The sequence below is a fragment of the Anas platyrhynchos genome, chromosome 2, assembly GCF_047663525.1.
Source record: "Anas platyrhynchos isolate ZD024472 breed Pekin duck chromosome 2, IASCAAS_PekinDuck_T2T, whole genome shotgun sequence".
Classification (NCBI taxonomy): domain Eukaryota; kingdom Metazoa; phylum Chordata; class Aves; order Anseriformes; family Anatidae; genus Anas; species Anas platyrhynchos.
Genome location: NC_092588.1, coordinates 89,952,213 through 89,966,869, shown reverse-complemented (window position 1 = coordinate 89,966,869; position 14,657 = coordinate 89,952,213). Strand labels below are relative to the sequence as shown.

Below are 14,657 nucleotides of genomic sequence, written 5' to 3'. Positions count from 1 at the left end.
ACTATAACAACATATTTTGGCCTGACAACACTGGCATACTTTGAACGTGAAAGTCCGGCTCATAAGTCAGCCTGGCTTTCAGAATCTACAGTGACAAAGGAAAATTATATGACATTCATAAATTCTAAAAAATAAAGATAAACACTCAACACTTTAAGTGAGGAAAAAAAAAAGAAGGGCAAAATAAGGACATGCACGGAAATGCTCATGTTCAGCCACAGAACCAGCTTGCCAGCATCTCTGAAGTGACCACTACCTCGGCTCAGGAGAGCTGAGGGAACTTTGCTTTTTTTCTAATTTAAATCAATGAAATGTAGCTGTGAGCCATCCTACAGGGCAGCCCACGAGCAGCAGACAAGCTCAGGATGGCGCAGAGTCCTGAAAACTGCACTGCATGCAATGCACTGCATCAGCCCCCCCAGCACGCAGGTAGGTCACACACACTTGGACAAGTTCTGAGGCGTGCAACACTAAAATGCAACCATGATTTTCACAAGATGAAATGAAGGAGACAAAAATCTGTGCTTAATACCAGCGAGGATTCTGAGCACTATGTGCTAGTTGGCTTTGATTAAACTCTCCGAGCAAGTGGTAGATCTCTATTTAGAATGAGTCCAGACACACAGCCAGAAGAATTTGCAAAGAATAACCCTGAAATGGCAAGAGGAAATTAAGTATTTTCCAAACAAGGTTTGATCCACCTCTGATCTGAACTCTTAACGTTTAAGAATTGCTATGCAAAAAATGCAGATAACTTACTACACGCTCTGCTTTTCACAGCACAGCTGTACGTGAAAATGCTCTCCTCATAATCTCTTTCCTCCCCCTCACAAAAAGAATTTCACAGGTGAGCCAAGAGGATCCAACTGAGCTATGACTGTGTGCCAGTCGGCCCTCACAACAAAACCACATTTTTCAACTGCTTCACTGCAGCTGAAAAATTCCATCCTCCCTGGGAGAATCACCTTCCGCTTCCCCTCTTGTGCCACAGCTTTCCTCTTCCCTCAAGCATCACGTGAACAGAATGACCAAGATGATAGTGCACAAGAATTCCCCTCACTTCTGCTCTTTTTTTTTTTATTAAAAAAAAAAAAGCAAAACAAACAAAACCAAAAACAAATGGGCAGTAAAGTCTTTGTCCCAACAGCGCAGTGCAGAGCGTGATTTCAGAAGGGTGAACACTGGACCAGAACAGTGGCAAGTGAATACTTCACCGCTTTTCACTGAAGAAGAGACTTTTGTGAAAACAAACAAATGCAGAACTCAAGTGCCCTACTCCTTTTTCTCTCCTTGGATGGTGTTGGATCAGTGCCTAAGGGAGGTGACTCACGGGGAGGGGGGGGAAGCATGTGCCCTACTGAACTGATACGCAGTTTCTATTGGTCACATCCCCATCTTCACTGCGTCTCCAAAAAGGGTTGCTGCATGTTCTTAATGCGGAGGGGATTTGCATGTTGATCATATAAGCTTTCTGGAGGTCTTGAAACAGGGCAGCCCACATCTCCAGTGCCAAAACCAGAACGTGGGAAGGTTTTGACTGGCTGGCTCAAGGCTAGAACCAGGAGTCAAAGCATCCTGAAAGAGGCAACTGCACAACACAGCTGCTCCCAGCTCCGGGTCCCGCTGAATTATGAACAAAACCAGGAGCTCCTGCTTTGCATGCAGATAACCCGAGCAGCACCACTTTGGCTCTTGGGGAGGAAGCATCCCTCTGCCTCAGCTTGTGTGGGAATCCCTCACCTCTGTCTCTGGGGAGCAAAACCGCACCATCCGTGCGCCCCAGGTTTCCGTGGCTGCTGATGTGCTCCACATCCCTGAAAAAGGGCATGCCTGCCCCAGAGGCCCAGGCAAAAGGAAGGTGTGGAACAAAAGGGTGGGTCTACAGCCTCTGAGCAGGGTCCAGGGTTAAAGCCTCTCCCTTATAACCATGGCAGCACAAGCACTGCTGGCTTTCAGTCAAGAGGTTTATGCCAGGTAGGTCTGATTAGAAGGAGCAGCATGTCCAGAGGGGGAGCAGCAAGCAATTTCACTGGGGCCCGGTTGGGAAAGTCCCAGCATCTAAATCAAGATTAATTCTTGAGCACAGGATCCAGTGCATGTATAAACACCCTCCTCCTCCCTCACATCTCCACTTCTGTGAAAACACAGTGGGGAGGCCAATGAATCTGGGCATTATCAGTCCAGAGAGATCATCTGACAGTATCAAGTTCAGGTTCTGGCTTCATATCCCACATATTATTCTAAGTTTCTCCACTTTACCACTAGATGTACCCTATACTCTACTGAATTGCATATTGCTGTTCCTCATCTCCCTTGTGATTTCTGAGCAGTCTGGTATCAAAATCTAGGGGATGATTCTCACACATCTGATACTTATCTGAAGACACTCACAGAATGAAAATAAAAAATAATGCTTTTTAGGTTTTACCTTATTGAAAATATACTACTGTATTATTTTTTTTTTCCAAAGTAGAGTTCCTCAAGTTCACCAAGCTAGTCTGGGAAGGACTGAGCTGGTCAGATTACCTATGCATGATTTGGTTGATACAATTGCTTTACTTCTTCCACTGTTTTCTACCCTGAGATTTTTCACTTACATTACTACTTTCAAATAACAGTAAAATTTCTGAAAAATCAAAAAAATATATATTTTCAGTAATCTGCAGTAAAGAACATACCTAACATTAAATATGTGAGCAACTATTTATGTTTAAAAACAAACAAACAAACATTTGCTTTATCTAAGTTTCAACTTTGTGTCACCATATCAGGACCAACAAGAGCGCAGGATGTGTGCACACAGGATGCAAATTGGACCATGATGTTATTTGGACCCCACAAAATGAAAAAAGTCTCAGAGAGCGAGAGAAGGCAGCCTTCAAAATTACACTGCTAATGTCTCCTCTGAGAAATTTGTATGTCATCTCAGCTTTGTCACTGTTGCTTTGTTCTGCTTAACAAATCTTACTGCAGCCCAAATGGTCCAGAAATGTAGCAAAACACAGGGGACTATGCTTCAAAGCTTCTGCTATTTGACATGCATGGGAAATGAATCTTAAACAAACAGAAAGTGAAGCAGCAGCATTTTTTGGAGCAATCACTTAATACACTTCTGCTAACCCTCTCCTTAGTGTCTCGTGAATATGACTGGAACTTAAGTCAAAAGTACAGTAACATTATACCCTTGGGTTAAAGAGTTTAGTCAGTTGTTTGTTCGTTAAAACATGTACAGAATCTGTATCGACAATGTATTTCCAGTGCTAATTACAAACAGCAGCCACTTAAGAGAGCAATTCACTCAGCCCTTGCCAGTTGTAATCACAGGAACCAGAAAGATGCAGGTAATTTTGCAAATCAGACCTGATCTGCACTTGGATAAGTTTCTGTTTTTCTTCTCCTTGGCTCCTTTGCTACTTTTATCCTCAAAATTACAAAAATGATCCCAAAAGCCCTAAGCCACACAAGCACACTTCACAGCAAATTGAGAGGCGTGACAACACGAAAAACTCAACTACTTGGGAAATGCTTTCTTATACCAATCTCAAAACAGATTTCAAGCCCCACCAAACAGCCTAGTCTTAGCCAGTGACAGACGCTAACCTGTGGCGAAGGGAACAAACAGCCCGCAATCCCCAGGGCTCAGCTGCTGAAAGCCATGGCAATGCAGGCGATTCCACTGAAAAACCCGGGCAGGGCAGACAGGTCCTGGGAGGACCAGGTGGGGAAGCACTGACTCACTTTGGCCATGTGTCTGCAGCCACGTGCTGCCATGCAGACGTGCCCCCAGTGTCCCTCCGAGCCCAGTGCGGGCTGCTGGGCCTGTCCATCTCCCTGCGACATGAGGCACAGCAAAACCAGCCTTTCAGCGGGGTGGCAGGCAGCATCATTTGGGTGACACGAGTGTAATTATTTAGATCCGCCCAGACTGCCTGGGAGCACCAGGGTGGCAAAAGCCACCTGTGACTGGGTTCAAACAACAGACTAGAAACCTCTTCCAGCACTACCAGGCTGGCCTGCAAAGTTAACCAGTGCCATGCAACTGCCAGGACGTGACACCTAAAGTCATATGATACACGCACATGCACACAAAGTATTTTGTATTTTTATCCTGGAATAAAATTTTTCCTTTGCTGCGAATAAAGGCAAGCTGCAAGCGTGACTGAGAGGAAAGATACTGATCTACAAATCCAAAAAGTGGGGGGGAGGTACCATTTCTGAATAATTATGCTGTATTCACAGATATTTAAGCAACTACTTGCGACGCAGAATCAGCAAGTTGTAACAGGCTGGGATTGATACAACTGCATTCCCAGCTTGGCTCAAAGTCACTCCTGTTCTCTCTACCAGAAGTGTTGTCAGAACACCTCAAAGGAAAAAAAGGGAGACAAATATTTGCCTGATGATGCTGTGACAGGGAAGTGATTCAAAACATGCCTCCAAAGCAAAGCTTACCAAAGGACAGCAAAAGAAAGTATTCATTTGCCGTCTGCATCAAACCTCACAGAAGGGAGGGCAAAAGAGGCGAGAAATACAGTCTGAGCTTCCCAGTATCACTTCACCAAACTGCCTGCCTGCAGTCTGCATTAAATTCAGAGCAGACCTAAATTAACATTGCCAAATACTGCATGGAGACTTCTAAGCCGTAAGAAACTCTTTAATAAGTATTAAACAAGATCCCTCTGCGGCCCCCATGCTTCTTTAAGCTTGGAGACGAAAGTTTATTAACAACAGTAAAACTAAGCAGGAAAAAGGCTTTCAAAGTGTACGAAAAACCTGGCCTGGGACAATCTGAACTGCTGTTTTCTTTCATCTTTTTGGAAATTTGTGGTTTTCAGGCACTTCCTTTAGTTATCATGGTATAAAAGGCTTATCAATAAATTCAGAATTGATTTTAAAGTTCTCAGTAAAACAAGTGTGACTAGATGGTAAGGACAACTGAAGCTGTTTTAAATTTTAGCATCAGGGAAAAAAATCAGAGAGAAAAAAAAAAAAACAGAGAAGGGGTGTCAGAAGGTCTTATCCGTAACAGCAAGCAAGGCTGAAGAAGTCCCAGGTACGTCCTGCCTCCCCCGACACCGCACCCTTTTAACAACCAAGCAAACATTAGCCTCAGCTACTTCCCAGAACCAGGCAGAGCCCTCGTGCAGTTGCTGCCCTGTCACACTCCACTGTTGAGCAATCCCAATGGCACAGAGCAGAGAACAACTTGCTGCGTCACACAGCTCAAGGAGGAAAAAATAGACGGCCACAGGGCCACAGCCATGCTGGGGATGCTGCGCAGATGGAGCCCAGTACCTCCCCCCCACACGCAGGCCTGCAAACAAGGAAGCTGCGCCAGATAACAAGCACATCTTCGTTAAAGCAGGGTCTCCACATAACCCTGATATCTGCAGTCACCAAGTGACTCGAGGGGCAAGGAAGTAAGGGTTATCGCTGCACACACAAGTTGTGCAAACTCCTGCCAGCGCTGCAGACGGCATCCTAGCAGGCCCGGCTTCACGTGTTCAGGCCATTTCCTCTCCTGTTCCTGAACATGTGGTCCTCCTTCCTCACCAGCGGTGATCTCACACGCAGCACCAGGAAAAGGTTTCTCGTCTCGTTCCACGCCTCTGCTTTAGTCCAGCAGAGTCGCTGGAAACTGCAGTCCCTGCACGACTTCTGCTACTTTACAGGAGGCAGCAGAAACTGCAGCAGGACATGGGGAGTTCAGGATGCTGGGCCCACACAGAAGCTGCACACCTCCTCTGCTTGACGACGTCTTTCCACACAAAGCACTGGAGTGCTGGCGCTGAGGAATTACTAAAAATCACCGAGACTGTTCAGAAAACTTCAGCTAAGGGAGCAGCCTGACAAAGTCAGCACACCTATTGATGCCCTCAAGAAAGAGAAAGCAGCGCTTGTACTCTGGGTGGTATTCACCAGCTGCACCACGGTGCTACTGCTTTGTAGACCTTTTTTTTTTTTCTTTTTTTTTTTTTTTCTGAAGCTGTGCATCGTGCAGGTGAACATCACAGCTCAAAAACATGAGTGAAAGGCCCCAGTGAATGAAGAGCTTATTTTTAAAAGGGGAGAAAAGAGAAAGGCAAAATAAACCCGCTGACCCCGAGAGGGGGCACATACTGCAGTGTGCTGGTTGCAGCATGCTGAACTAGAACAGGTCGAGCAGGTTAGATACTGGGGGGAGAAAAGGTAAAGCTGGAAGACACATTAAAGGTGGAACGACAGCAACCACAAATGCAGTTTGAGATAGACTTTTTCCTCCTTCTCTTTGGTACGTGGCCCAGGAGTCTCTTCAGACAACATTCAACACGCGCTCATTAGGGCAGCAAGGCAAGCATTTCTGACATGCATGCACAACAGGCTAAGCAAAGATTTCCCTGACAGACAAATTTTCCCAGCAAACTTTCTCAGCAACCAGCATTTTCTACACAGAATTGCCCACACTGAAGCACAGACCTAGAAGACAAACCAGAATGCCATCCGGACATGCTGCTTGTTAACCTTGAGAGCCAACATACCCACAAGACACGCTACAATGTCAGGCTCATGGCAAAGGACTGACAGCCCCTCAACTGGCTGCAAAGATCACCTGGATTTTCTAGTGCTTGCGAAGTTAAAGCTTGTATTTATTTTGTGGCTCTTCCAAGGTGAGAAGGGGAAGTAACATCCCCAGGAATACTAAACCTTTAGAGGAGGTGATGTTCCTGAAAGGGTACATACGCTGAAAGATCAAGGTCACCGCAGCCATGTGCTCTGCGACTAGCGTCTAATCTGTCAAGTGGCTTGTGCTCATTTGAGCTGTGACACGGGTAACAAAGCAGCACTAAGCTATGCTGAATACACTCTGTTACACAGAGATTTATGTTACTGCCTGTGAGGAGGGTGTTAGTACCCAGCAATGTCGGACCACCTTCCCCTCGGCACGATTCACACCCAAAACCTGAAGTGACCACTGAGGGCAGAGCGTCCCCACTTTGCCTGCAGAAAACCAAACCGTAAAAACCCACAACCTTACAAGGTGCAAGCTCAGATTTAGGTATTAATTAAAGGACACGCACACACATAAAATCTGGGGCTGAAAAGCTCACGGAAGTGGTTCTTATGTTTAGGTACCGAAGAGCTGTGGAGATGCAAGTATAATGTTCCTCATTGTGTACGCTTTGGTTCTCAAGAACAATGGAGCTAATTAAGGTCAGCATATAAATCTTAACTCTGCACTTCCTTGCTTTGCTTGATTCTAATCAGATCTCAGCATTAGTGTTTTTGTGTTAACTTCCTTTGCTGTTCTTTAATGATAACTGAAGGGGGATACTGTCCAAGGCTGCAAGCAGTGCTCAACACATCTGAAATCATGGCATCTCCTTACAGCTCCAAGGGCTCACAGTGGTACTGTGACACAAGAGCTCCTTTAGGGTCACTTACAGCTGAAGATACATATCCATGGTGGGTTTCTTTTTGAGCATCCTATTTATGTATCATGTGAATTAAATAATGGTTTATGTAAAATCTTTACAAAGATGACCAATCTACTCAGCAACATTGAGACAGACAAAAGTTTCTGCCTGGTACTATTAAAAATACTTTGTTCCTCCAATTTTTATCAAAGACACAGAGAAACAGACTCCTTCTGCTATACATTGCTGTTGAAAAGTCCTGACCTTTTCTTTCTTTCTTTCTTTTTTTAACATGGAGGTCCCAGCAGGGTACCAAACGTTTACTCTGAACATATCTGCTGACAGGAGAGACCAAAAACATTTCTCTCCATCCGTTTCCCCACCTTTATTTACAAAATGTATTAGTGAAAACATAAGGAACATTTTTTAACCGCAAAGAAAACCAGAACAGGTATCACATCTCACTTGTCTCCTACAGCTACAGTTATCAATTACCAGAAGCAGAAATTAGTCCTTTGTGTTAGTTATCCCTGCTCAAGAATTAGGGCACTTGTATTTGCTGAAGCTTATATTTTACTAGCACAGTGACAGTGGTTAAATCATTCCCCACATACAAGGAATGCATCTGAAAGCCTGTATGCATCCTGCTTCTTCATATTTAAGAGCACTGAAATAAAAGCTCCTCAGGAGAAGACCAAAGAGACATTCCTGTTGTGCAAGACAATAATCGATGGCCTTTTCATGCACATGAAGTGTCAGTCATTTTCAGTGTGGCAAGTTCTTTGGGTTCTTGTTTTTGTTTCAAGTTTTACGTGTTCAATCTTCCAAAGCTATCCAAAATTTGATACCAAATTTCCACTTGGCCATCTTTGCAAACCACCATAAACCAAACAATATTGTAACAAGACAGTTCCTCTCCCCTTCTGCAACTCCCCTCCTGTTACCTTCCCATCCCTCCCCCCCCCCCCAAAAAAAAAAAAGAAACAACAGCTCATCATGCCTTTTTAGCTACGTTCTGCCTCCAAAAATTCCCATCTTAAGCAAATGCTAGACTGAATGCATGTGCTAGACTGCAGAGATCCTATTTGTACTTCGAGGCTGGGCATTGTTACTGCACTGCACCCTACAAAGCACACACAACTTACTGGAAGTGGGCCAGTGCCATAAATAACATAGGAGAAATTCACAGGTGGAACGCAGGGAGAGGATGGATTTAGCCAGATCTCGAAGACACTCTGCGTATTGGATGTTTGAGAAGTCACAGGCAGCCTGTATGCGTGCCTGCCCATAAAACACAGACCCATGTTAAAGAGAGCTGGGAAATCGCTGAAGCATATGCATCTCAATCCCTGTGCCGTTATGGGGATCCAACACGCACCATCCAAACAGTAAGTTACAGCCTTCACTAAGTGTATGCTCTTCATTTGCCAGTGAAGGTGGCTGGCTGAAACAACAAAATTCACAGGTTCCCCTCCAGCACATGCATTTTCCATCTTTCTCAAAAAACCTGCACTCGGCAACATATACATGCACACGAAGCATCGCTTAAAAAATCTGAATAGCAGAACAGGACCATGCACTGATAACAAAAACAGCTGTTTGTCTCTCTAAGCACGTTAAAAAAAGAAGTTTGGGAAAATTATCTAACACTGAGAATAGGATTGAGAATGAAAGTGCCTTCTTAATTAAAAGAAGAAATACCTTCTTTGATAGGACCCTTTGTAAGCATGCTTCAAAGCATAGCTTCTGCAATCCAGATCTTCCAATTTGAGTTTCAAAGACTTCTGCATGTGGTTGTTGCATGTGGTGTTTTGCATGTGCCAAAAAAAAAAAATCCCCAAACTTTGAGACCTGTTCCTGAGATAGTACATAAACAGCCTATGAGTACTTAAGCAGGATGCAACTAAAAAGCCTTTATGAAGAATTTTGCCAGGCAGAGGGCAAGGAGTGGAAGGGGAGAAAAGGTCAATACCTGTGACATTCTGGTTCACAACGCTTCAGTTAGTTTGCACGGTCACACTCACAGACAGTACGGCGACCACCAGCCGTAGACACTGCAGCTTAGTTTACCAAACTGGGGAAGTTGTGGTTGAAATACATATATTATCCCTTAACTCTTTTCAGACTTGCCACAGAGCCTTTAATAGCTACCCACTGGAAACTGGCAGGAAGGTCATTTCTCGCCTCCTGTCTGGCATTTATATTCTATTAACATTTCCAAGTTGCATGCAGAACATGTCTTTGGCAGGGAGGAAAATGTGATTTTAAAGTGATAGGTACAGACCATCCTTAGCTACAGAAATGGAAAAGGAGCTGTTGGCAAACTCTCCTACCCCGGAGGAAACCCTTCTGGAGCAAGTGGAGGCATCACTCTTCCCACTGAAGCCTGATGCATGTTCTACTGGAATGCAGCACAGTAAGTCAAGCAAACTCTTTTCTCTACCTTAAGGTCCCTTGCTAAAGCTCACAAATCAACACCACTGTCAAAACCCACAGCAGCAGGCTAACTCCTCTGTCTACATTTCGGGGAGATGTAGTGGGGGAGATGGAAGAGTCTTGCAACTTCCTATTTGGTGGCAGAGTCTAGACCCAAAAGGGCTCCTCACTAGTCATAGATAAACTCCCGAGAGAGCAACAGATGGAAAGCCTTTAGTAGTTTCAATATATTGATTTTAGACACTTCTTCAGAAATGCTCAGCCATTTCAGAGCCACAGAAAACTCTTATATAACGGAAGTTGAAGGATTACCATGTGCTGTATTTCTTACGTACTGAGTTACGTACATTTTTCTTACATACTGATCATCACAGTTCCATTCCAGTTGCAGGAATTTTGAACTCAAAACTACAATGATCTAACCCCTTCCTCTGAATTCCTACAAACCGCAACAATACAAACCCCACATCAAACCCCACATCAGTCCCGGTCCCTTATACTACAAGGCTTGCTCCTTCTGGAACTGCTCGAAAAGAAAAAGGCAGCACTCTCTCCAGCTCTCCTCCTCCTGAGCAATCCATGTTCCTGATAGGGATCCCAGGCACGGACGGGTTTCCCAGTTATCACACCAGACTGCAACAACCCCCCTCTAACAGGAGCCTGGGCACTGATATAGAGGCAATTAGGTTGACAGCACGTTCAGAAGAATGAGAAAATTAGCTCTTCACTCTAGACACTGAGCACTCTCCAGAGACCTCTGCTCTCTCCAACTGTGACTGTCCCCACAGGAGGCTGGGGCCACTCCTGAGCAGTCTGGCAGCTTCAGGAGAGATTTCGGGGATGCCCTGGGCTCACAGTTCTTTGTTGAAAATCCTGGCCAAGAGTCACCCTGGTCAGAAAAGGAAGCAGGTTTTAACCTCGTTTTCTGAATGGTGCTGCACAAGCGAGCCTTCCTTCTCCACCCCTCCGTTTGCTGTGCCCATTCAACTTGACATGTTGACAAGGAGCCAAGGAGCACAACAAAAAGAAACTGGACCTTATGTGAGAGGCTCTGACTCATTTACAAATGAAGTGTTTGCTTGTATTGTGGGAGTCAGGAAGGGCAGCATCAATTTAACAGGTAAAGAGTACAAGCAACACCCCAGCACAGCCAGACTAACCCGGAGGAGAGCCAGGCAGAAAATTGTGCTCCCACTTGCCAAAAAGCTTGGGTACTGCCACCAAGTTTTGCCGTCGTGCAAAAAAAACCACCAAATTAGAGCTCTGGAGTTTTTTTGTTTTTGTTTTTTCTCTGTTAATAAAGAGAGGGAGGAGAAAAAATACTTTCCACGGAGATGATAGGCAGGAGATGATAGGCACCTCAGAGTGTAAGAACACAGTTTCTAACCCTGAAAACCAACTGGAACTTGTCTCCCTCCCTCCTCTTCTCTACCGAATGTCTAATGACCTGGCTGCTAGGAGGTAAAAAAAAAAAAAGGATCACAAATTTCATCCTCTATCGGAACAGTAATAAACACTCCTACAGTACAGCATTGCCCTTGACAAAACTATTTCATTGGGCTTTTAACCCTAAAAGGTCTTTAAAAAAAAAAGTCTTGATTCAAAAAATAGCATAGGCAGTTAAGTAAGAGCCAGAACAAGGCACAGATGGAGAAAGAGAAGAGAAGAACGTATGCAGTATGTGCATACACCTTCTCCCCTCCATTCAGATCCCAGCAGACTAAATTCTCCCTTGGTCCTGCCCTGTGCACTGAGCATATTTGGTGTAAATACTGCAATACATGGGAAGACTCCTTCAGGACCTCCACGAGCTATGCTGATCCTTTAGCAGAACATTCACAACTTTCTGCTAAACCCACGGCTTCTCTCTCTGACCCCACATTTTGTGTGATGCTCCACGGGGACTGCAACCCTGGATACCAGAGGCACATTAGGAACCCTGTTCTTTGCTGGTTTGGGCACCTATCTGTCACTACTTAGACACCCGAGCACAAAACCAGAAAACAATCAAGGAACTGCGTGCAGGAGCAGAGAAAGATGCACTGGTGTTATCACCCAACTGGCGCAGGAGAGCAGACGTGGTACCACCACAAGCAAGACCTGCAGGTATTGCACACAAGGCAGGACCTGGCAAGCAGGTCCTTGCCCCCGGATCCTGAGGCAGAAGCAGTTTTGAATGGGATGCGAAAGGCGTTCATCCACAGCACTGGCAGGCCATGGGACCTGATGCTAGCTAGGTCTGCGGTGCCTACAGAAGAATTTCTTTCAGACCATCTTAGACTAGAAATACCTGTTTCTGAAGGAAGTACCTGGTGGGCAAAATGAGCATCTTCCTTGTGAGTGTGTCATAGTACCAGATAACAAATAAAATTTCACTTTGTATTTATTCTACTGCCTACTTGCACATTCATATTTTCCACCTCGGCATCAGGATTCACCTTTTATAGTCTGTTACGGCATCAAGAAATGGTTAACTTGCTGAAAAAAAAAATTATTTTGGTGCTGTCCTGCCAACCATTACCCTCCTTTTGCAAAACTACCCTCTGTAGGTAGGCTCAGGATCTTGCCTGTCCCAGGTCTGGGGCCACTTGCTGCAGTGTCAATGAGCTTTCTGCAATATCCCACCACACTGCTGCAGTGTCAGCCTACACAAGAAGGAATTTTACAAAGCAGACAGGAACTGACAGCTGTGAAAGAACTTTTAACAGGAATCTTTTCCTTGCATGAACTCAGGTCCTTCTTAGTGTGGGCAGTAAACACTGCGCTCCATCCTGGAAACTTCATGTAGCGTCTCATTAAGAGGAAAAATTTTAAATGAACAATCTTCTCATTAGAAGGTCCTAATCTATGGTTACTTCTTTTGGGCAAGTCAGTCAGCCTGGCAACTCTGATGAACTGCTTAAAGCATGATAAGGGTTGTTATACAGGGAAACTCCAATAAGCAAAGGATATTACGTCAACATCTGATAGGCCTGGAGTAAAGTGCCACAGGAAGCCTCCCTTTCCAGTTTCTGGGAGACGATGAAGAGATGCCTAGGGAGCAAAAAACTAAACAGAACATGCAATCCTTCAGCAAGCAGCCTGGGCTGAGGAACAGGACACAAAGGAGTCCAACAAAAGGTTCCTGGTGCTGGATTTCACCCTCTTGATGCCAACAGTGGCATCAGCTGCAACTCAGAAACAGCCCTGCCTTCCTCATGGCACATGGAGCAATGACCCAGCCTGGGGAACATGTGGCTCGCAACATCCCTGCCTCCTGGTCAGATGAGTCAGACATGATTTATTCAATGCCCAAGGCCACTATCTCCTCCGAGCATCTTTATGTCCTCCCCTTCCCATTTTACGCTTTTCTCTCCAATTCTGATCAAGTACAGGTTAAACAAATAGAGTTACAAAACCACACACACTCTCATTTCTCCTCAATTTATAAGTGACTGTTTGAACTGTTCAATAAGATACAGAGAAGGTAGAGCTGCAAGCAGGTACTGCTTTCTTTGTGCAGGAGTATGTTATCTCTTCCATTGTCACTGAAATCACGCCTTTCATTCCACCCTTTCCAAGCATATTCCTTGGAAAATGATTGGTAATAATCAAGGAAACAAGGTATCTTCCCTCCCACACAAAACCAGTCCGTAACCATTGCTCTTGTCATTTTGCTTATAAGCTATGTTCCTTTCCCCCACCTGTTTTACAGTTTCTTTGTAGGTTGTAAACTCTTTGATATGGGGACTAAAGCTATGTGGGAATTCACAAACTGTTAATCAGCTCTGAGGTACTCCACCCATGCAAATAAATGAATACTGAATTGGGGGATGAGAGAGGGGGAAGGAACATACATGTGGTTTAACATTCAGTTTCCCCACTTCACACCTGTACATATTGCTTTATTCTTACTAAAGAAACTATATGAAATATGTTTGGCAACTCCGGTTACAGAGAATTTTCCAGATCTACAGTGCAGTAAGTTGTCTACAGTGCAAGTAAGTACTGATGCATGTAGCTAAAACCAAGAGCAATTATACTAAAGAGACATCTTCATGATGGCACTTGGATACCTCACTTCCTACCATCCTCCAACACCAAAGATGCCCCAGTACAACCATTTGCATCTGTTACACTGAAGCTATGAAATCAGAAGCTCCTCTACAGCTTAGCTATATAGTTTTATCCTTCAAGAAAAATCCATCCCATTTGTCAAAATAATAATAATAAAACAAACAAACAAACAAAAAAAAAAAACGCAATACTTCTGGATATCCATAACAACTCAGTACTATGTGAAGAGAGCCAGGAGACCTGTCTCAATTCTGCTGCCCTCCCACAACATAAGCATCCTTGTAGCTGTAGAGTGTGCATGTGTGTCACTCCACATTTGATACCAGAGTCTGTACTTTCTGCCCAAGTAAGGATCTTTAATCCGCTTCAAAGTCCTTCCACAGAAACAAAACCAGCCCCCTATCTTGTAATGCTTTCCAAACTCCTGGGTCACAATCAGCACTCACCTGTGCATGTTTCCATTGGTGGTGAAGGACTGTCCACATACTGAACATTTATAAGGCCTTTCACCTGAGTGCACCAGCATGTGGCGATCAAGGGAGCTCGCTGAGCTCAGAGACTTTCCACAGATGCTGCAGGAATGGTCTGTTCCTCCAGTGTCAGTGTTATGCTAGAGAAAGCAATGATTTTTTTTCATTGAATGCCCCTTCTAAAGTGCCAGTAAAGTATCAGAGACATTTACAAACATCTTAAAAGCAGCTTTGAAGAGCCACTTAACACAATGCCTTATATCAAGGTGTGCCCCATATAAACTTCTCTTTTCCTGAGCAC

At 44.5% G+C, this 14,657-nt stretch overlaps 1 protein-coding gene across 4 annotated transcripts in view; it reads right to left on the bottom strand.

Moving 5' to 3' along the window:
• RREB1 (ras responsive element binding protein 1) overlaps positions 1-14,657 on the bottom strand; it is a 131,178-nt gene that overhangs the window by 52,837 nt on the left and 63,684 nt on the right. For all 4 annotated transcript variants that reach the window (XM_038175425.2, XM_038175422.2, XM_038175423.2 and 1 more), the window contains one exon: positions 14,333-14,496. In XM_038175425.2, coding sequence (XP_038031353.2) covers positions 14,333-14,496 — 164 coding nt within the window. The remainder of the gene's footprint in view (positions 1-14,332; positions 14,497-14,657) is intronic.